The sequence below is a fragment of the Gigantopelta aegis genome, chromosome 11 (assembly GCF_016097555.1).
Source record: "Gigantopelta aegis isolate Gae_Host chromosome 11, Gae_host_genome, whole genome shotgun sequence".
Taxonomy (NCBI): domain Eukaryota; kingdom Metazoa; phylum Mollusca; class Gastropoda; order Neomphalida; family Peltospiridae; genus Gigantopelta; species Gigantopelta aegis.
Window position 1 is genome coordinate 27748861 of NC_054709.1, and position 23321 is coordinate 27772181.

General features: G+C 39.6%; 1 protein-coding gene across 1 annotated transcript in view; it reads right to left on the bottom strand.

The window, feature by feature from the left end:
* LOC121385126 (semaphorin-5B-like) overlaps nucleotides 1-23321 on the bottom strand; it is a 109400-nt gene that overhangs the window by 50178 nt on the left and 35901 nt on the right. The window contains exons 2-4 of the mRNA XM_041515664.1: nucleotides 2375-2474; nucleotides 973-1081; nucleotides 272-370 (exon numbers count right to left, since the gene is read on the bottom strand). Of these exons, the coding sequence (XP_041371598.1) occupies nucleotides 272-370; nucleotides 973-1081; nucleotides 2375-2474 (308 nt within the window). The remainder of the gene's footprint in view (nucleotides 1-271; nucleotides 371-972; nucleotides 1082-2374; nucleotides 2475-23321) is intronic.

Here is a 23321-nt window from a genome sequence, read left to right on the forward strand (position 1 = left end):
CCTTTGTTACACCAGTTGTGGAGCACTGGCTGGAACGAGAAATATCCCAATGGGTCCACCGACTGGGATCGATCCTAGATCGATCGTGCATCAGGCAAACGCTTTACCACTGGGCAGCATCATGCCCAAAACAGCTTAAAGCTAATATACTTGGATGGGAAGGGGGTTTCATCCTGTGACCAAAGGACCTAGGTGAGTGTTCTACCTACTGAGCTACAAAAAATGTAGATTCACTGCATACCCTTCTAGGGTTCAAAATGTGTTAACTTACGAGTCTCCAAGAACAAATGGGGTCAAACGCGTTCGTCCCACACACAAACACTTTGTCCTTGAAGACAAACAGAACTCGGATAAAGTTGTGGCAGCTCTCCTGAAAAAAACACACAAAAAACCAAAGTTAGAATATTATGATTATCTTTTGGAATTTTATTTACTCATTTTGACTAAATTTTCAAACCTATTTTTAAATTTTAGTTAAAGCATAATTAGGAAAAAATACATTAGTCTACACTTGGATGGATGGATGGATGAATGGATGGATGGATGGATGGATGAGTGGATGGATGGATGGATGAGTGGATGGATGGATGGGTGGGTGGGTGGGTGGAGGAAGAAAGAAATAAAGGGATTGAAGGATAGATGGAAGGATTGAGTGAGTGATGGATGGATTGGATGGATTGGATGATTGGATGGATGGATGGATGGATGGATGGATGGATGGATGGATGGATGGATGGATGGATGGATGGGTGGATGGATTTGGATAGATGGACAGACAGACAAATGGATGGATGGATGGATGGACGGACGGACGAACAGATGGACAGATGAATGGATGGATTGGTGGATGGATGAATAGACAGATGGCTGATGGTTAGCTGGATCAATAAATGGATAGCTGGATGTATGGATGAACAAATAGACAAAAACATAGATGGATGCAGAGCTAGTTATATGTAATTATGGTATTACCGCAGAGAATCCTTTCTTGATACAGATATCTCTGGTTTCATTGTTGGAGTTCCAGTCAGCCACCTGAATCACCTCGAGATCGCTCATCGACAACCGGAATATGCAGCCCCTGTCAGTCAAACAGACATTGAAATTAGTCACACAGACATTGAAATTATACAGACACTGAAATTACATGTAAAAATAATAAAAAATCTAGTTTAACTATATGATATTTCTAGTTCATGGAGAACCGGAATATGCAGCCCCTGTCCATCAGACAGACATTAAAATTAGTCAGACAGACATTGACATTATACAGACATGTTTTCTAATTTAACTAAATATTTCTAGGTCATGGAGAACCGGAATATGCAGCCCCTGTCAGTCAGACAGACATTGAACTTAGTCAGACATTGAAATTAGTCAAAGAGACATTGAAATTAGTGAGACAGACATTGAAATTAGTCACAGACATTGAAATTAGTCAGACAGACATTGAAATTAGTCAGGCAAACATTGAAATTAGTCACAGACAGACATTGAAATTAGTCAGACAGACATTGAAATTAGTCACAGACATTGAAATTAGTCAGACAGACATTGGAATTAGTCACAGAGATTGAAATTAGTCAGACAGATACTGAAATCAGTCAGATACACATTGAAATTAATCAGACATTGAAATTAGTCAGTCAGACATTGAAATTAGTCAGACAGACATTGAAATTAGTCAGACATTGAAATTAGTCAGGAAGACACTGAAATTAGTTAGACAGACATTGAAATTAGTCAGACAGACTTTGGAATTAGCCAGAAAGACATTGAAATTAGACACACCTAGTTTATTACCTAACATGTATTATTGACATGGTTCAACATAAACGAGTTAATAAAAACGATACAAAGCATATGTGCATTACCATAGATAATTACCTTACAATCAGTTAACTATAGTACTATAGACCTTACTATCAGTTAACTATAGTCCTTACAATCAGTTAACTATAGTCCATCCCATCCTTCTACAATTTTTATTATTATTAGTTTAAAAAAAAAAAAATTCAGATGAGTTTTGGAAATAACAAAATATTACTATTTTAGTATGCTATTTAGAGAACAATTGCCTCAGAAATAAATAACTTGTAGTAAATTCCATAGGATGAAAAAAGCCGTTCACTGTGGGAAGGACTATAGGTAAAAATCACAAAAAACAACTTCTAGTTACCTAAAATTTTGAAATATTATTCATTCTTCTTGCTATGTCCATTTTTGTCTCTCTTTTCTTTTTTATCAAAAAAAAAGTATTTGTTTTTAAAAAAAAATCCCAAAACAAACAAACCTGACATACACATTTAAATAACAAAGGTTAATGGTGGTGTGAAATCTTTATTGGTGATTGGTCAATAAACTATCAACTGACCTTGCCCCAACCAACAGCTGATCCCGATCCAAGTCCAAGGTGATCTGAACATAGCCATTGAGATCAGGGTTCTGAAATATGTTAAACTGCTGGACCATGGCTGAAAAATACAAAAATAGTCTAACATAAATAATGGAAGTCAGACAAATATTGAAAATATAACTGAAAAAAAAAGAAGTTTTATTTAACGACAAACTCAACACATTTTATTTAGGGTTATATGGCGTCAGACATATGGTTAAGGACCACACAGATATAGAGAGAGGAAACCCGCTGTGGCCACTTCATGGGCTACTCTTATAACTGAAAGAAATAGTTGTTAATGAATACTACTAATTATGAGTCCACAATATGACAATGAAAGTGTAAAGATTATTTTGTTTAACAACACAACTAGAGCACAATGATTTATTAATCACTGACTATTGAGGAAATGCACATTTTTCAATTAGTAGCAAAGAATCTTTTATATGCACCATCCCATAGACAGGATAGCACATACCATAGCCTTTGATATACCAGTGATGGTAAACTGGCTGGAACAAGAAATAGCCCAAGGGGTCCATCGACGGGAATCGACCCTAGACTGACTGTGTATCAGGTGATCGTTTTACCAGTGGGCTGTGTCCCGCACAATCTTTCGCAGCATAAGATAACCAAAAAAATACAAAAAAAATACAACAAAGATTTATTTCTTAAAACTTCTCAACCACCACCGACCTTTTAGTGACAGCTCTTAATTCTTTACAAATTGTTTACTACTACCATCAGCTGCTGTTTGACCTCGTGACCTCTCGTCTCATCAACCAATCAGTGTTATCAACACTTGTTCTCTATTACAGGCGGTTGTATTTTTTAAACGCTATCGGCTGTGGCATGTTTCTAGTTAACCGCTTTTTGATCTGTTATCTGCCTGTCTGGGGGTTTATTTAGTTTACAAATTACACCTGACCCTTCTTATGATTACTCTTGGCTCTTTTCAAGACGACTCTCAAAAAGCCAATGAATTTCAAAGGAAAGGCATGTTTGTTTAATGACACCTCAGCATGTTTTAAACTAGGGCCAAAAACAGTTTTGTTTAGGAGTAAGAGGAAGGGAGGGAGGGAGGGAGGGGGAGAGAGAGAGAGAGAGAGAGAGAGAGAGAGAGAGAGAGAGAGAGAGAGAGAGAGAGAGAGAGAGAGAGAGAGAGAGAGAGAGAGAGAGAGACACACACACAAAGAGAGAGAGACAGAGAGACAGAGAGAGAGAGAGAAAAAGAGAAAAAGAGAGACAGAAAGACAGAGAGAGAGAGAGAGAGAGAGAGAGAGAGAGAGAGAGAGAGAGAGAGAGAGAGAGAGAGAGAGAGAGAGAAAGAGAGAGACAGAGAGAGAGAGAGAGAGAGAGACAGAGACAGAGACAGAGAGAGACTGATTTACTATTGCCACATAAGCTATTCCAACTAAATAACAGCAATATGTCTTTTTTGCAGACAGCAAACAGGTCACATGGTACTGGATGGGTCCACTGAGAGCAATCCATTAACCAATCTCCTATTTCAACTTAAGTGAGCCCTCTACTACTGAACAACATCCCAAGTTCCCTCCACCCCCACCCGCACCCAACAAATTAAAATGGCTAGTACTGCAAGTGGTACACCATTTATGTGTGATGGGTCAAGGGATCAATTCCTCTCAGTGGTGCCTTACATATTTTTCTGTCCAAATCCCTGTGTCTAACGATTGCTGTTTAAAAGACCATGTGGTACATGCTTTGTTATCTGTGTGAAAATTATATTTGTCTTGTTTAATGACACCACTAGTGCACAATGATTTATTATGCTTTGGTACATGATAAATCAATTTGCTCAAGTAGTGTCATAAAACAAAATGATTAATCATCAGCTATTGGATGACTGGATGTCAAACATTTGGTCACTGTGACAAGGTGTATATTGTTTATATTTTCCACCACAAATGAAACATGACAGTAAGTTGTGTACTATTTTCTACTGTACCGCTCCAAATTTATCACTGACCTCACCAGCTTTAAATCTGATACCTTAAACCACTATACAACTGACCCCAGTGGTGCTAAACTTTTGGGCAGACGTGAATTGAGTTTTTTTCACAAATCCCCCCCCCCCCCCCCCCCCCCCCAAACAACAACCCCATAACAAAACAAAATATGGACGTTAGCTATGTACTATTTTCTAGAGTACTGCTCCAGCTTTATCAAAATCCCTATTAACTATACAACCCTCCCCTAGGAGGGATGTAGCCCAGTGGTAAAGTGCTCGCTTGAAGCATGGTCGATTTGAGATTGATCTCCATCAGTGGGCCAATTGGGCCATTTCTTGTTCTAGCCAGTGCACCACGACTGGTATATAAAAGATATACTGTATATACTATCCTAACTATACTAACTTGTCTGTGGGATGGTATGTACTATCCTGACTGGTATATCAAAGATATACTGGTATGTACTACTGGTATGTACTATCCTGTCTATGGGAAAGTGCATATAAAAGATCCCTTGCTGTTAATGGAAAAATGGAGCGGGTTTTCTCTAAGACTATTTGTCAAAATTACCAAACGTTTGACATCCAACAGCCGATGATTAATAAATCAATGTGCTCTAGAGGTGTAGTTAAAAAAACAACCCAAAACCCCCCAACAATCTCCAGTGTTGCTTATCTTTTGTGCACATGTATATTTTTAGTTTTCCACCACAAAAAAACAACAACACCAGGACAGTAAGTTGTGTACTATTTTCTACAGTACAAGTTCCAGATTTATCACAATCCCTGCCAGCTTTAAATTTGAACCACTACACACACACCATCACAGTGTTGCTTAAATTTTCTGCAGATGTATATTTTATTTTTTTCATAACGAAAGAAACAGGGCAGTATGTTATGTACTATTTTCCACAGCACTGATCTAAATTTACACACACACCCCTACCAGCACTAAACCACCAACCCCCAAGGATGCTTAACTTTTGTGCAGATGTATATTTTTATTTTTCCATAACAAGAGAAACAGGGCAGTAAGTTGTGTACTATTTTCCACAGCGCTGATCCAAATTTACATGCACACCCTAGTGTTGCTTAACTTTTAACTTTTGTGCAGATGTATTTTTTTTTATCTCCCCACCCCCATAACAAAAGAAAAATGGCAATAAGTTGTGTACTATTTTCTACAGTACCAGCTCAAGATTTATCACAATCCCTGCCAGCACTAAACCACCAACCCCAAGGATGCTTAACTTTTGTGCAGATGTATATTTTTATTTTTCTGTAACAAGACACAGGGAAGTAAGTTGTGTACTATTTTCTACAGTGCAGATCCAAATTTACATGCACACCCTAGTGTTGATTAACTTTTGTACAGATGCATCTTTTTATCCCCCCCCCCCCCCCCCGCCACCACCATAACAAAAGAAACAGGGCAATAAGTTGTGTACTATTTTCTACAGTACCAGCTCCAGATTTATCATAATCCTTACCAGCACTAAACCACCAACCATAAGGATGCTTACTGTTTGTGCAGATGTATATTTTTACTTTTCGTAACAAAAGAAACAGGGCAGTAAGTTGTGTACTATTTTCTACAGTACCAGCTCCAGGTTTATCACAATCCCTCATTCCACACAGTCGGCATTCCTAAATATCTACTGGGTCTGGTTTTAATTCCTATGAATCAAAGTGTCTGGTTCACTTGAGGTCTTTACAGAACGCACCTCACTGTTTGGGTTATAGTACCCACATTCTGTAGGAAATGCCAGCTCTGACAGCACCGGCTGAATGGGGAGGGTGCCCGGTGTAGATTATCACTGGTAAAGGGATAAACGGAAGAGAGGGTGAGACATTCGGAGGATGTCGAGATGGCCGAGATCGTTTTGCGAAGAGTGTGCGAAGTTTACCCATGTGGAAAGAAGTGTGTACGAAAAACAATGAGGAGAGGAAGAGATAAAGAGAGGAATTATAAAGAAATGGGTGGGTCGATAGGTGGGTTAATTGATGGGTGGGTTGATGGGTGGGTGGGTCGATGGGTGGATGGGTGGGTTGATGGGTGGGTGGGTCGATGGGTGATGAGTGGGTGGGTTGATGGGTGGGTTGATGGGTGGATGGGTGGGTTGATGGGTGGGTGGGTCGATGGGTGGGTTGATGGGTGGATGGGTGATGAGTAGAATGGATGGATGGATGGATGGATGTATATATGTATGGATGGATGGATGGATGGATATATGGATGGATGGATGGATGGATGGATGGATATATGGATGGATGGATGGATGGATGGATATATGGATGGATGGATGGATGGATGGATATATGGATGGATGGATGGATGGATGGATGGATGGATGGATGGATATATGGATGGATGGATGGATGGATATATGGATGGATGGATGGATGGATGGATGGATGGATATATGGATGGATGGATGGATGGATGGATGGATATATGGATATATGGATGGATGGATGGATGGATGGATGGATGGATGGATGGATGGATGGATAGATGGATGGATGGATGGATGGATGGATGGATATATGGATAGATGGATGGATGGATGGATGGATATATGGATGGATGGATGGATGGATGGATGGATGGATAGATGGATGGATGGATATATGGATGGATATATGGATGGATGGATGGATGGATAGATGGATGGATGGATGGATATATGGATGGATATATGGATGGATGGATGGATGGATATATGGATGGATGGATGGATATATGGATGGATATATGGATGGATGGATGGATGGATAGATATATGGATGGATGGATGAATGGATAGATATATGGATGGATGGATGGATGGATAGGTGAGTGGGTTTGTTTATAGATGGATGGATGGATGAATGGATGGATGGACTGAAAGATAAGATGGATGAATGGTTGGATGGTTGGATGTATGGATAGATGGTGGGTAAGTGGTTGGATTGATGGATGAATGGATGGATGGATGGATGAATGGATGGATGGATGGATTGAAACATAGATGGATGAATGGTTGGATGGATGGATTGATGTATGGATGGATGGGTGAGTGGATAAGTGAGTGGATTGATTGATGGATGGATAGATGTATAGTTGTGTGGATGGATGGATGCATAAATGGATAGAAGGATGAATGAATGGACAAATGGTGGCACGGACATGCATATGAACAGGTGGATGGATGGATTCAGTGAACACTGAGCTATGCAGACACCCTTAGTTAGATCTGGTACAATGATAAGCTATAAACCTGATGGTTAAACCACACCACCACCGGCGGGTCACCTACCGCTACTGCTACCGTGTCCAGCGGAAATGTATTTATAATCACTGGTCATCATATTCTCATTCCCACCACACTGATCTCAAATATTAATAATTACCAGTATACCATACACACACATGGCCCACACAATACTTCTGAATCGATGACCGAGGACTGGGGAAAGAATATAACCGATAATCTTAATAATAAAGATTCCATCTGCGGAGCCTGTGTTTGTGTTATGGTACCATTCTCCTATCAGCTTATTCTGATTAATGAATAGATGTCTACTGGCTCACCAGCCAGCTGTCTAATTAAGGGATAAGAGTGTCCAGAGAACACAGGAGGAGACACATCTGACCTCAGGTGAATAGGGGATCTTCATTGGATGACCTTTTGTTGTGACCGACATCAATAATGTTATGTGTAATAAATTATGTTATAAAGTCGCAGAAGAACCGGCCTCGGTGGTGTCATGGTTAACCCATCGGACTACAGGCTGGTAGGTACAAGGTTCGCGGCCCGGGAACCGGCTCCAACCCAGAGCGAATTCTTAAGGGCTCAGTGGGTAGGTGGAAGGCCACTATACACCCTCTTCTCTCTCACTAAAACACTAACCAACTAACAACTAACCCACTGTCCTGTACAGACAGCCGAGATAGCTGAGGTGTGTGCTCAGGACAGCGTGCTTGAACTGGATATAAGCATGAAAATAAGTTGAAATGAATGACTGACATCAGCAAAGTTAGGTGTAATAAATTATGTTAAAGTCACGGAACCTAGTTTTTAAACACTACCGAGTATTTTTTACTATTAGAGCCAATTTTGATAATAGAAATTAGGCATTATAGTTAGCATGCTGTCTGTTAAACTTACCTGAACATTTGACAAATGTTTTTAATCTACTGAAGGTTTAAGCATGAAACTCCTGGACTAAGCTGGTAGAGTGGTTGGAATCCCTTCAATGAAACCAGTTTGAGTTACTAGTTACACTAATTAATGCCAGTCAAAGGCTGTGGTATGTACTTTCCTGTCTGTGGAAAAGTGCATATAAAAGATTACTTGCTACTAATGGAAAAAGGTAGCGAGTTTCCTCTGATGACTACGAGTCAGAATTATCAAATGTTTGACATCCAATAGCTGATGATTAATTAATCAATGTGCTCTAGTGGTGTCGTTAAACAAAACAAACTTTTATTAGAGTCGTTAGAATCCTTTGATGAAGCCAATTCAGTTACCAGTTGCACCAATATCACTCAGGATGAGAAGAATATCTGCCTTACACACCCTAGTCTGAGAAGACTATTTGTATTTTCCCACAGCTCAGCCTTTGAAGACTTTTCCATCCTTTCAACTGCCTTGAGATTTATTGTGATTTAAGATGATAAGCAACAGATGGTGAGTTTACAAAGTGCAACACTTACGATCGCTCTGACTGCTAATTACTCCCTAATGAGGCCACGCCTCTCTCACACAGACCGCTAATTACGATCATTAACGAGGACCGATCGACTCCACATTGGAGCTGAGCTCTCGTTGAGAAATATGGAAACGGTCCTGCCTTGTTCAGCAGGGAAAGACAAACGGATGTTTAACGACACCTATAGTGCAGTAGAAATTATTAGCTATTTACTATCATGTGTATGGTTCATCGCCATTGCCATGGTTTGTTTATTTATTTTAGTGGCAAGGACGTAACCGAGTGGTAAGGCGCATCGTCTGATGTGCGACCGATCAATGACCGATTCCCATCGTTTGGAACCATTTGGCTAGTTCTTGTTCCAGCCAGTGCTCCACAATTGGTGTTACAAAGGCCGTGGTATGTGCTATCCTGTGTGTTGGATAATGCAAAGATAATGAGAGAGGACACCAACTCAAACATTGCATGAGTTACTCTTTTTAATTAGGGGACGGGACGTAGCCAAGTGGTAAAACACACGCCTGATGCCCGGTCAGTCTCGGATCGATTCCTGTCGGTGGGCCCATTGGATATGTAAATTTAACACAAAAGTAGTATTTTTTTGTTATTTCCAAAACACCATTACTTTCCTCTTACATCAAACCAAACTGGAATTATTTACAGAAAACATTTTTATAGAATGATGGGACCTGGATTTACCAGGAATCTTACCAACCCCCCCCCCCCCCCCCCCCCACACACACACACACCCCTCCCCCGGTCTCCAGCAGGGTTGTTTATTCTTGAAGAGTTTCCTTGTTGCCTTGTTAGGACCAAGTGCTACATAGGTCTGTGACTGTGAGTTCTCTGGGCTAATTACACGACTGGGGGGTCGACTGGGAGGTCACTGGTGCAGATAAACTTTCATTAATTGAGCATTGAATTTCAACCACAGGACATTGGCCATTGGTGTCAGAGATTGGCTTGCTTCCTTTTTCCTTTAGGGTGCTCTACGCCAAAGCAAATGTGACTGGTGCCAATGTTAACAGTTTATAATAAGTATCTATATATACTGGGGATGGGTGGGTGGGTGGGTGGGTGAGTGTTAAAGGTGTTATCTATCAATTGCAAATTGACAACTTCCCATCAAAAGTATATCTTCAACTATAAGCCTATTAAAATATTACAACAAAATAAAAGTTTTAGAGCACATTGATTTATTAATGATGGGCTATTGGATGTCAAACATTTGGTAATTTCAACATATAGTCTTAGAGAGGAAGCAAGGAAATGTTTTATTTAATGAAGCACATTATATTTATGGTTATATGGCGTCGGATATATGGTTACGGACCACACAGATATTGAGAGAGGAAACCCACTGTCACCACTTCATGGGCTACTCTTTTCAATTAGTAGCAAGGGATCTTTTATATGTGCCATCCCATAGACAGGACAGCACATATCACAGCCTTTGCTATACCAGTCGTGGTGCAATGGCTGGAATGTAAATAGCCCAATGGGCTATAACGTAATAATATAAGTTACTGGTAGAAACATTTTTATTGAAAAATCTTTAGAAGGGATATTTCATATCACAAACACAGGAAGGCACATACCACAGCCTTTGATATACAAGAAATAGCTCAATGGACCCACTGACGGGGATCGATCCCAGACCGACCGCACATCAAGTGAGCGCTGTACCACTGGGCTACATCCCCGCTCCTCTAAAGTGAAGAAACCCAGGCTCCAATAAGAAAAAGATGAAACACAGACAACCTTTCAGGCTATCCAGATGGTGTACAGTTAGCACTAATTCAATCCACGCGCCCATCCATCTCCAAAACTTGACCAGGATGGTCCCAGCGTTATTAACAAGATTGATTGATTTCAAACCACGTCCAGTGAGATGAAAAATTAATGCTACTCAAGACTGGCCAAGGGATCAGATTCGGACATCACAGATGTCATCTTGGGCCCTGCCAGTGATACGTACAAATTCGGACATCGCAGATGTCATCTTGGGCCCTGCCAGTGATATACGTGTAAGTTGGGGCCAGGAGGATAAAGAGAGAGAAGTGTCAAAGACAGGGTTTGAGGATACTGGAATGAAGATATCTGCTGGATGCATCTGTTTACGGTGTCTGGTTTTTTTAACATGTGATAAATGTGTCTAGGGGTCGTTAATCATTTAAGAAAAAGATTTTTTTTTTTTTTGATAACTTATTTAAGCTAGCTGTCTCAGACGCAGATCACGCCTGAGGTCTTTTCAGTCCAGTAGTTACCAGTATGTGATGGGTACGTTTTGTCTCTGATATGTACGTCTTCAGATTACTAACTGTGTTAAAAAAATACCTATTTTGTTAAAGGAAGAGTCTTGAGTTCGTTACACTTGTAAGAAAGAAAGAAAGAAAGAATTGTTTTATTTAACGACACACTCAACACATTTTTTTATTTACGGATATATGGCGTCGGACATATGGTTAAGGACCACACAGATATTGAGAGAGGAAACCCGCTGTCGCCACTTCATGGGCTACTCTTTTCTAATAGCAGCAAGGGATCTTTTATATGCACCATCCCACAGACAGGATAGTACATACCACGGCTTTTGTTACACCAGTTATGGAGCACTTGCTGGAATGAGAAATAGCCCAATGAGTCCAGCGACGGGGATCGATCCCAGACCGACTGCGCATCTGGCGAATGCTTTACCACTGGGCCATGTCCAGCCACTGATTGTGTTAAAGGAAGAGACTTGAGTTTGTTACATTTGTAAGATGATTGGGACCAATGGAGCCTTTTTAATAACAAAAATGACATTTTCTTGTTTAGAAAGTTAAAAAGTTTGTTTGTTTAACGACACCACTTGAGCACACTGATTAATTAATCATCGGCTATTGGATGTCAAACATCTGATTATTCAGACATTTAGTCTTAGAAAGGAAACCAGCCACATTTTTCCATTAGTAGCGAGGGATCTTTTGTATGCACTTTCCCCACATACAGGATAGCACATACCACAGTCTTTGACCAGTTGTGGTTTTACTGGATGGAACAAGAACACTCCCAAAAAACAGCTGAATGGATCCATCGAGGTGGTTCGATCCTGTGATGCAAACACCTCAAGTGAGCACTCAACTGCCTGAACTAAAACCTGCAAATAAATGCCTGATAACTATCATAGAGAGTAAGTCATATTTTGTCTGCATATGACTGACTTATACACCTAAAACACACGTGTTTAATGATCACCTTTCACTGGCATAAGAAATGGGGGGGGGGGGAGGGGGGAAGGAGAGCATGGACCCTCCTCACTTTTCAGATATTTTGCTTTATATTTGCCTTATAAAAGTGTGTAAATACAAAAATTGCCCCCCCCCCCCCCACCATTTGGCACCTTCCTACGCCACTGCCTTTCAGACATCATGGTCGTCACACTGACTTGCTCAAGTATCAAAATGTCAAGAACAATTCCATATTTTCCCTGCAAAACATTTCTAGAACCTTGTGACCATCGTGTCAGTGTGTATGTACGTGGCCTGGAAAGTGTCAGTCACTCTTCATAAAGGAGGTAACGTTTACAAGTACATCTGTGTGTTATGTTGGTCGCACACCATTAAATCCCATTATAAACTACCAGCATCTGAGCAAACATATGGGAACCAATGGTAAACAGGAAGCAGCTCTTTTGTGGTGGAAACAAAAAATTATTACTGTAGTGTGGCATGGTAAACCATGGGTCTCACTACACAGATGCCATCTGCTACTGAAATTCATGTTAAATTTTCCAACTTTCAAAAAATGACATTGCCAATAGAATAGGTTATCATTGGCATTAATGTAATATACCATTGCGAACATATGTATTATATATGCATTTATTTTCATTTCAGACTTGAGAACATTTATGTCTCAGTTTTTTTTACAGGTGGGGAAGGAACCAATTTGCACCAGCCACCTGCTCTTTATGCACCCATGTACTAGAAAGTCAGGGCACAATATTATAGCTGTAATCGGCATCAGAAAGAAAAATTCCAATTACAAACTGACACCGCTACTTTTCTGACAACATGGTACGCATACTGCATGTCTGAAAAAGCAACAACCGGAGTTAACTTCTCTTGACATGAAACAATTCAACGATGACAGGCAAGCGGAGTTAATCCCCCTTGACATGGGACAACCCCAGGTACATGACAGGAAACAAATTTCATCCTGAAGACAATCAACTAATGCCAAGTCAACGAGACACTTACATTTTGCTGAATCCGTCAGAATCCGTTTGGTGTACTCGTTAAGACACCAGAACTCAGGATGGGGGGGGGGGGGGGGGGGGGGGGGGGGAGTAGTTCATACACTAAACTCTCTCTCTCTCTCTCTCTCTCTCTCCGGGGTTCACTATGAGGTGAACCAGACAAATGAGGTAAAAGAAAGGAATGTTTGTTTACAATTTATTTTTGTGTTTATACTACCGTGGAACCCCTCTAAACCGGACACTCTTGGAACCAAGACAAATGTCCGGTTTTAAGAGGGATCTGGTTTAGAGAGGTTAGGTTCTGTCTTGGTTTTTAAAGAAGGACTCTGTAAAAAAAATCTGGTTTTGAGAGGTTTCATTGTATATAGAGAATGACTAGATAATGATGTAGGATATCGGCTTTATCCTGTGAAGGTGAAAAATGGGAATTTCTCATTCGGCCTGAACAGGATAAAACTGATATCCTACATCATTATCTAGTTATTATCTTTATCCTGCAGAGCATAAGAATTAAGAGAAAAAAGCTATTATTTCTGTTATTTCAGCTACATTGAACTATGACCTATAGGTCAAATGAGTGATTTTGTAATGTAGCTATCTATGTGTGTGACGTCATATGAGTGACGTCAAAAGTGATAATCTGCTAGAATATATTTATGACTTTGCTTTAATCAGTTATCATAATCTGTCAATAGCAAGAGTGGTTGCAGGATAAATACAATTAAGGTTCAAGCATGCTGTCCTGGACACATATATTAGCTATGTGGGCTGTTTGTGTATAGGACAGTGGGTTAGATGTTAGTCATTAGTAACAGTTAAAGTTTGTTTTGTTTAACAACACCACTAGAGCACATTGATTAGTTAATCATCGGCTATTGGATGTCAAACATTTGGTAATTCTGACACATAGTCATCAGAAGAAACCCGTTACATTTTTCCTAATGCAGCAAGGAATCTTTTATATGTACTTTCCCACAGACAGGAAAGCACATACCACGGCCTTTGACCAGTTGTGGTGTACTGGTTGGAACGAGAAAAACCCCCAGTTAGTTGGATGGATCCACCGAGGTGGTTCGATCCTGCGATGCAAGCACCCCAAACGAGCACTCAACTGACTGAGCTAACACTCCCACTGCTCATTAGTAAGAGAGAAGTTGACATTAGTTTTGGAAATCAGTTGGAATATCATCATCGATCATCGGTTGTAATCGGTTGGCATCAACCGACTTTCATCTTTCTATCACAGGACGGGACGTAGCCCAGTGGTAAAGCGCTCGCTTGATGTGTGGTCGGTTTGGGATCAATCCCCGTCGGTGGGCTCATTGGGCTATTTCTTATTTCCTTCCTTCCTTCCACACCCAACAGATCCCTCCTAAATCTGCCCCTGACTTTTTTTTCTTTTTTCTCAAAAGTTTGTCCACAGCCAGTGACCCATTAAGCTGTTAATCTTTTGTCCACTAAACTGTTTTCGTTCGCAGTTGGTTACCACTGCCAGAAGCGGTGACTTATTCCGCTCGCATTGCTCCAGTGATGTGCGCAGTACTAACGACAGGCGACTTGTGTATACCTCCTGCTCGCAGAGCGAAATCTCCCGTGAAGAGATTAGTGGCCGTCTATTGTCAAGATGATCTTTGCAATCCAGCAAGTTACCTTTTAAAATTGGATTAGTAGAACCATAGTCTATTTATTTCAAAGGGGCCGGGCTTTAGTTCAGTTGGTAGAGTGCTCGCCTGAAGTGTTTTGATCATAGGATCAAAACCCACTCGGTGCACCCATTTTCCCCCCATCCCAACCAGAAACCTATGTTTTGTGTATCAAAGGCCATGGAATGTGCTGTTCTGTCTTGAAATATAAACAAAGTTCTTGCTGCTAATGAAATTTCTTTTTTACAGGTTTCCTCTGAAGGAAATGTTTTATTTTACGACGCACTCAACACATTTTATTTATGATTATATGGCGTCAGACATATGGTTAAGGACCACACAGATATTGAGAGAGGAAACCTGCTATCGCCACTTCATGGGCTACTCTTTTTAATTAGAGAGCAAGGGATCTTTTATATGCACCATCCCACTGACAGAATAGCATTTCTTCTGTGATGATGATGAAGATGATGATGATGAAGATGATGATGATGATGATGATGATGATATTGACTGATGGATGTATGGGTCAGGATGGACAGACGGATGGATGAACTGACTGACTGTCTTAATTTTTAAAAACACACCATCACAATTTGTTTTATAGGTGCTGTAGACAAATTATCTATACTATTTTTATTGTATTAAAAAAACAAAAACAAAAACAACAACCCAGCTTCTTCTAATTTTGATCAATCTTAAAGATAAAGATAAAAGATAAAAGATAAAAACATTATTGCATATATACATTCCACATACGGAACTGGATGCAAAACATATGCACAAACAAGACACAAACAAACATCATACTATTCTAATGACTAAATAAGGACTAATTATGCACAATATATGTATAATCATGAACAAACTTGCATACCGCACCAGCACATTATGATAATGTTACTAACATACTTTTTCTTTTTGTTTACCATTAATAGCTTCAAAAACCAATACTTTCACATAAAACGGAAACATTAAAGACCAGATTACACATTTTATACGTAAATATCTCACAGATCTGATGAAGTAAACCACCGGGGCTTTCAAAGAAACATACATAATCTTGCCATCTGCCTGTATACCAAAATGCTGGCCACATGATTTGAGAAAACACTGGGCCAGCCTCCATGTGTTTTCTTCTTTATCTAAATCTCTTTTTAATGGGTGGTGCTCCCTCCCGGTATCATAAAATACGTCTGTTAGGATCAGCTGCCAGTCTTGAGGTTGATCAGGTGCCGACAAGGTCAGAGGTATTTGGTGTTTTAAGGATACCTATCTGTTTTTAATTCTTTTGTTCTTTTTTCGCAATATTTCTTCAAAGGTGTATCATGTGGAAATGAAAATCTGTATTCAGTGTAGTGATCAGTATGAGATGTGGTATAAATAAATATTTTTTTTTTTTTTTTTTTATAAAACTGTAGTATAAGAAGTTTAATGGTTACAATATTACACCTGACATTTTAACTTTTATTATTCATATGGTTCAACATAACCAAGTTAATAATAATCATACGAAGCACACGTGTAATAATAAGTGCAATGACATAATTTTGAGAAGCGACGTCGTAACATGACGTTGCTTCTCCAGTTCTAGCTCAGACTGTGCATTTGAAATATGATGTCATTTCGTCGTCTCCTTCTAGTTGTGGCAGAAACATTTTGAGTTTGGTCTTGTTATTCACAAAGAAAACAACAACAATAATATGGATAATAAAGAAATTATTACACTCGCGTGTAATCGATCTCACATCAAGCAAGTGACTTACCACTGGGCTACGTCCTGCCCCCGTGACCATTTTAGCACTGGCGTAGGAACGGGGGGGGGGGGGGGGGGGGGGGGAGAAGAGGAGACAAGGGGGCATGTGTCCCCCCACTTTTCAGATATTTTACTTTACATTTGCTTTATAATAGTGTAAAAGTGTGTAAATATAAAAGTGTGTAAATATAAAAGTGTGTAAATATAAAAGTGTGTAAATATACTTTTTGGGACCTTCCTACGCTTGTGTTTTAGGACCATTTCTACATTATATTTACTTAACTAATTCTATCAAGAAAAAAAAGATATATTAAAATTATAAAAATTTCTTTTATTGTCTAGTATACTTTTGACTTGAAACTATGCCCATGAATTAACTAACAACCTACAGTTTCCATTACACCCAAAATATTTTCATTTCTTCTAAATTTACAATAAGAGCCAGTTTGGCTGTTCTCATGCCACTAACGAGATGTTTTCAGCCTTGTAATGGCCACAATTTATTACTAACTAAATAAAATGCAGACATAAATATTTTCCCTTTGTCTGAAATGTTTGTCTTTTGTGAAAAGCTTAGTAACCGAATATCAATGTCAGCATACGGCAAACAAACTGACAAAAAAGTTATTAAGTAGCGACTTGGTTTTTTTTATTAAAAGCACAGCACATGCAAGAACAATAAATATTTTCATTTCTTCCCCAAAATGTGCTCGGTTGAAAAAGGATGTTTAATAGACTGTCGATTTAGGTAAACTTTCGCACGTACATCCGAAACCAGCATTCTGATTGTTCTGTATTTGGTTACAAATTTGTACGTAACTGACATATAACTGCTACACGACTCCTTAAACAGATACAGCTGACACCCGTTTACCTTCGAACATCAAAGAAAAACAGATTTAGTCATGGAAAAATGAGATCTAATTTGACCTAAAAAAAATGTCTGAAATAAAATTGAAATACAGGCAAGTCATAAAACTTGTGCACCTGGTGGAGAGGGTTGAGGAGTACAAATCAGATGTTGTGTTTCAAGCCAGTTCTGAAATTTCGAAGTTTTTAGATGATCAATTAGTAAATGTGTTGTTTAGGGCAAGAACTGGGTAGTAGGCTCACAACGCTCAGACTATTTCCCTGTTCCTACCTCCCTCCTATCCAACTCTCTCTCTCCCTCTCAGTCTGTCTCTCTTTTTTTCTTTCTCTCTATCTCTCAGCCTGTGTGTCTGTCTGTACCCCTCTCTCTCTCTCTCTCTCTCCCCTCTCAGCCTGTTGTCTGTCTGTCTCTCTCTCTCTCTCTTTCTCTCAGCCTCTCTTTCTCTCTCTCTCTCCCCTCCCTCCCTCTCTCCTACCCTCCCTCTCTCTCTTTCTTTTCTCTCTCTCTTTCTTTTCTCTCTGTCTCTCCTTCCCTCCCTCTCGCTCTCCTTCCCTCCCTCTCTCTCTTTCTCTTCTCTCCCTCCCTCTCTCTTTCTCTTCTCTATCTGTCTCTCCTTCCTTCCCTCTCTCTCTTTCTCTCCTTCCCTGCCTTCCTTTCTCTCTCACTATCTCTCTCAGCTGGTCTCTCCCTTTCTCTCTTTCCCTCCCTCTCTTCTAATTCTCTCTCTTTCACTCTCCTTCCCTCCCTCCCTCCCTTGCTCTCTCTCTCTCTCTCTCTCTCTCTCTCTCTTCCCCCCCCTTCCTCCCCACATGTCAGACTTAGAGTTAAACAGATTTTCTGATAAGCTCAAGTTAACGACAGACACATGATACATATTTGGGCGGCACACTCACCCGACACCCGATACCGCAGCCCATCACCTCAAACTCGACCCCAATTGTCTGACTTTCACAACAGAGTGTGTGGGGGACAGGACACCGAAATTGTCCCCTAGTCTAACCCTACAGACATGTTTGTTTGTATTTCAAAAGAGGAAACCCGAGTACGACAGTGCATTCAATGGCAAACAAGACACTTCTCGCAGGCAAATCTTTCACCAGCTGTCATTACCAGTAGCTTGTTGATATTTATGTAATAGTACACCTACAGTAATTTTAAAAATCGCCTGTCCATCTAGTTTACTACAAAGAGAAACAAATTACAGACATAGGTGTTGTTTTGACAGCTCGGGTCATCCGTGCTGTTATTACCAATATGAAATTGATTTATTAGAATCTCGGTGGTATAGAATGCTAGCCGGAGGCACATTAGGCTGTAGGATCGAGTCTCTGCTGTGGACCTTCGTGGTTATATTTTAAAAGGAAAGGAATATTCAGGAGGCAAACATTCAAGGGAGGGTGCTGGGGATGTACCAGCATCATTCATTTTTCATTTCAACTTATTTCCGTGCTTATATCCAATTAAGGTTCAAGCACACTGTCCTGGGCACACACCTCAGCTATCTGGGCTGTCTGTTCAGGACAGAGGTTTAGTTGTTAGTTGGTTAGTGAGAGAGAAGAAGGTGTAGTGGCTTTACACCTACCCACTGAGCTCTGGGTTGGAGCTGGTACCTGAGTGAGAAACAGACAGACAGATGGACGGACAGTGAGTGAGAGTGAGAGAGAGAGTGAGAGTGAGAGTGAGAGTGAGAGAGAGAGTGAGAGTGAGAGTGAGAGAGAGAGAGAGAGAGAGAGAGAGAGAGAGAGAGAGAGGAGGGAGGGGTTTATCTTAATGGGGGTAAGAAAAGGAAAAAATCATTGTTTTATGATATAACTCCATTTGGTGTCTAACAAAAAGAGACACAGACCGAAAATAAATTAGAAAAAAGAAGAAATCTGTCATGACATAGGTTTCTCGATCCTACTAAAAAACTGCAAGGGATATTTTATGTGCAGTTCACAAGACAGCACATACCATGGTCTTTTATGTATCAGTCGTGAGTAATTTATTTGTTCAAATTTGCTCAGTTTTGAAATTTTTCATGAATACTCATCCTTTTATCAGTTCCAAATGATATATTAAAAAGAAAGAAATATTTTATTTTACAATGCACTCAACACATTTTATTTACGGTTATATGGCATCAGACATATGGATAAGGACCACACAGATATTGAGAGAGGAAATCCACTGTCGCTACTTCATGGACTATTCTTTTCGATTAGCAGCAAGGGATCTTTTATATGCACCATCCCACAGACAGGGTAGTGCATACCACAGCCTTTGATGTATCAGTCGTGGTGCACTGGCTGGAATGAGAAATAACCCAATGGGCCCACCGACGGGGTTTGATCCCACACTGACCGTGCATCGAGTGAGCGCTCTACCACTGGGCTACATCCCACCTACTAATATTGATATGCTTACATTTGACAGGTCTTCAGATTACAAAATAACACGTTAACACAAACAAAATATACATATTATCTTTTTTTTTCTAACTTCTATAAATCTTGCCAAATTAGCCACACCAAAAAGACCGACAAAATAACAAACGAAACCCAAAAAAAATAATTTCAGAACAAAAATAACACCTGAATAGGTGGAAATACTCCTTTAAGATGATTTCAAGGTGTTGGATTGCTCGTCACAGAAAACCTGACATCTGTTGTGCGGGAAGTAGCATGACGTCCAGAAACAGTTTTGTGGGGCAATGGAGCGTGACGCTGAGGAGAAGCTGATCACTTATGGAAATCGTCAGAGTGTGGCCACGATAAACACGAAGCTGTTTCGTCAAGTCAAAGGTTTATTTCTTCAAATTTGCTCAGTTTTGAAATTTTCATCAATGCACGTTCTTTCATCAGTTCCAAATGATATATAATTTTGGGCTCATAAGCACTGCTCCCCTTTCAAGGACAAATACAACTGTCAAACACTATAGTGTGTAAAGTGCTGTGAGGAACACCAGTCTATATAGGTTCCAGTGGACCAAATCAATTGTTATTACCGATAATGTTAACAATTTTAAATAAAATTCATATACATGTACGCAGTGGAAATGTACTCTGGTAGCACATTTATTAAAAAAAGGCAGGGAGGGAGGCAGAGAGGGAGGGAGACAGAGAGAGAAGGGAGAAGAAGAGAGAGAGAGAGAGAGAGAGAGAGAGAGAGAGAGAGAGAGAGAGAGAGAGAGAGAGAGAGAGACAGACAGAGAGAGAGAGAGGGGAGAGAGAGAGAGATAGGGAGGGAGAGAAGAGAGAGAGAGAGACGAGAGGAGAGAGGAGAGACGAGGAGAGAGAGAGAGAGAGAGAGAGAGAGAGAGAGAGAGAGAGAGAGAGAGAGAGAGAGAGAGATAGTGAGAGTGAGATAGTGAGAGAGAGAGTGAGAGAGAGATAAAAAGGGAGAGGGAGGGAGGGAAGGAGGAGAGAGAAGAGGGGGAGAGAAAGTGCGAGAGAGAGAGGACGGAAGGGAGACAGACAGACAGACAAACAGACAGACAGAGGTGGGGGGGGGGGGGGCATCCCTATTGATAAACCAGCAAGATCAGTACATATCATTGCCATTGATATATGAGTCATGGGGCACTGGTAGGGATGACGAACAAGCAAACAAACAAACAAATGAACGAACGAACGAGTGTGCAAACGAACTAATGAATGAATGAACAAACGAATGAAAGTGGATACTATTAGTTTGAAAAATTTATCACAATATTTATTTATTAGTACCTATCCTTAATTTTATAATCAATACTAAAATACAAAGATAATACATTATTTACTCTGTCGTAAAATACATATAAATGTATTGTCAAGAAAATGTTTCATACATGTCCTTAGCAACCACACAACTTAATATATATAAAAATCCTTATACAACAGACAGACCATTTTCTGCCGTTTAGACAAATATGATTTTTTATGACAACCTGTAATGTACCATAGTGAAAAAAGAAGAAATTTCACACATCACTCATCAATATAAAACTCATATAGGGTGACAAAACAGCATGAAATATCTTCCCTTTCCTTTACGATAATGTCCACTTGCGTGCCCGTACCTGTCACTGAACTGACATACACTCTAAAATGGAGGATATTATCCTTAAACTCTTTACTCTGATGTTTAATCATTCGTGAACTCGACAATCTCAGAAAGCACTTGCGATTTTGGCATTTGAATAACCGTCTACATCTTCTGATTCAAGTCAGTATGACAATTGAATTTCACGCATCAAGATACTATTGTCCAAACGTTGATCACACTTTTGTGAACCTATCAGCATTTATTGTCATTTGTGTCTCCGATACTATTGTCCAAATGTTGATCACGCTTTTGTGAAAGTATCAGCATTTATTGTCGTTTGTGTCTCTGATACTATTGTCCAAACGTTGATAACGCTTTTGTGAAAGTATTAGCGTTTTTTGTCATTTGTGTCTCAGAAAGTATTGTCTAAACATTGATCACACTTTTGTGAACCTATCAACGTTTATTATCACTTGTGTCTCAAATACTATTGTCGTTCGGACACAATTTGGTGAAACTATCAGCATTTGTTGTCATTTGTGTCTCAGATGCTACTGTCCAAACCTTGATAAAATTTGTGTCAAACTTTCAGTGTTCACTTTAACTCATGCCTTGCATGCTATTGTCCAAATCTTGATCATGTTTCGGTAGGACTATCATCGTTCATTGTCATTTACTTGGCATAAATATTGACAAATGGTTATTAAGAATTGCACTAATGTCTGACCGTCAAGGGTATAATAATTTGATTGATTATCAGTTTTAATTTGATGATAAAGTGGAGGTTCTTTTGCAGATAAATATTACTTGTTTAATTATAATGGACACTGATGGTTATTTTAGAATTAAGAAGCATTGTTGTTGGTGTTGCATGATAATGACAGTAAATATGATTACCAGGGGCCTAATTCACAAAGGTCTCTTAGGCTCTGCTAGACAACAAAGGTCAAAGTCGTTTAGTATTGCACGCGAGATCGCAAAGTTGCGAGAGTTTCTGCTCCCAGGGTTTTAATTCACAAAGGTCTCTTAGGCTCTGCTAGACAACAAAGCATCCTCTTTTGCAAGTCTTTTAGTATTGCACTGCGAGATCGCAAAGTTGCGAGAGTTTAGTGAATTAGATCCCAGGGTTTTAATTCACAAAGGTCTCTTAGGCTCTGCTAGACAACAAAGCATCCTTTTTTGCAAGTCTTTTAGTATTGCACTGCGAAATCGCAAAGTTGCGAGAGTTTAGTAAATTAGGCCCCTGGGTGGGAATTGGAAACAGACTGACGGATGGACAGACAAAATGAGAAAGGAAAAACATAATAATTAAAACACTTAAAAGTTAGCGTTTAGTTTTATCACACCACTAAAGCTAATTGGTTGATTGGAATAGTTTGTTTGTTTGTTTAACATCTTGTCAGCTTCTTAGTGTAATTGCGTAATTAATTTTTAGAACTTTTGAGAAGAAAAAAAAAAACCCACCCCAGATTTATATATAAACAGAAATTAATTCTTTTAAAATTATTTGAACAAGAACGAGAACAATTTTGCGTAAATTGAAAGATGTGTAACCAATAAGCAAACAGAATGACGTGTCACCATGAAATATTAAAGTTTACTTTGTTTAACGACACCACTAGAGCACATTGATTAATTAATCATCAGCTATTGGATGTCACACATTTGGTAATTCTGACACGTAGTCATCAGAGGAAACCTGGTACATTTTTCCTAATACAGCAAGGAGTCTTTTATATGC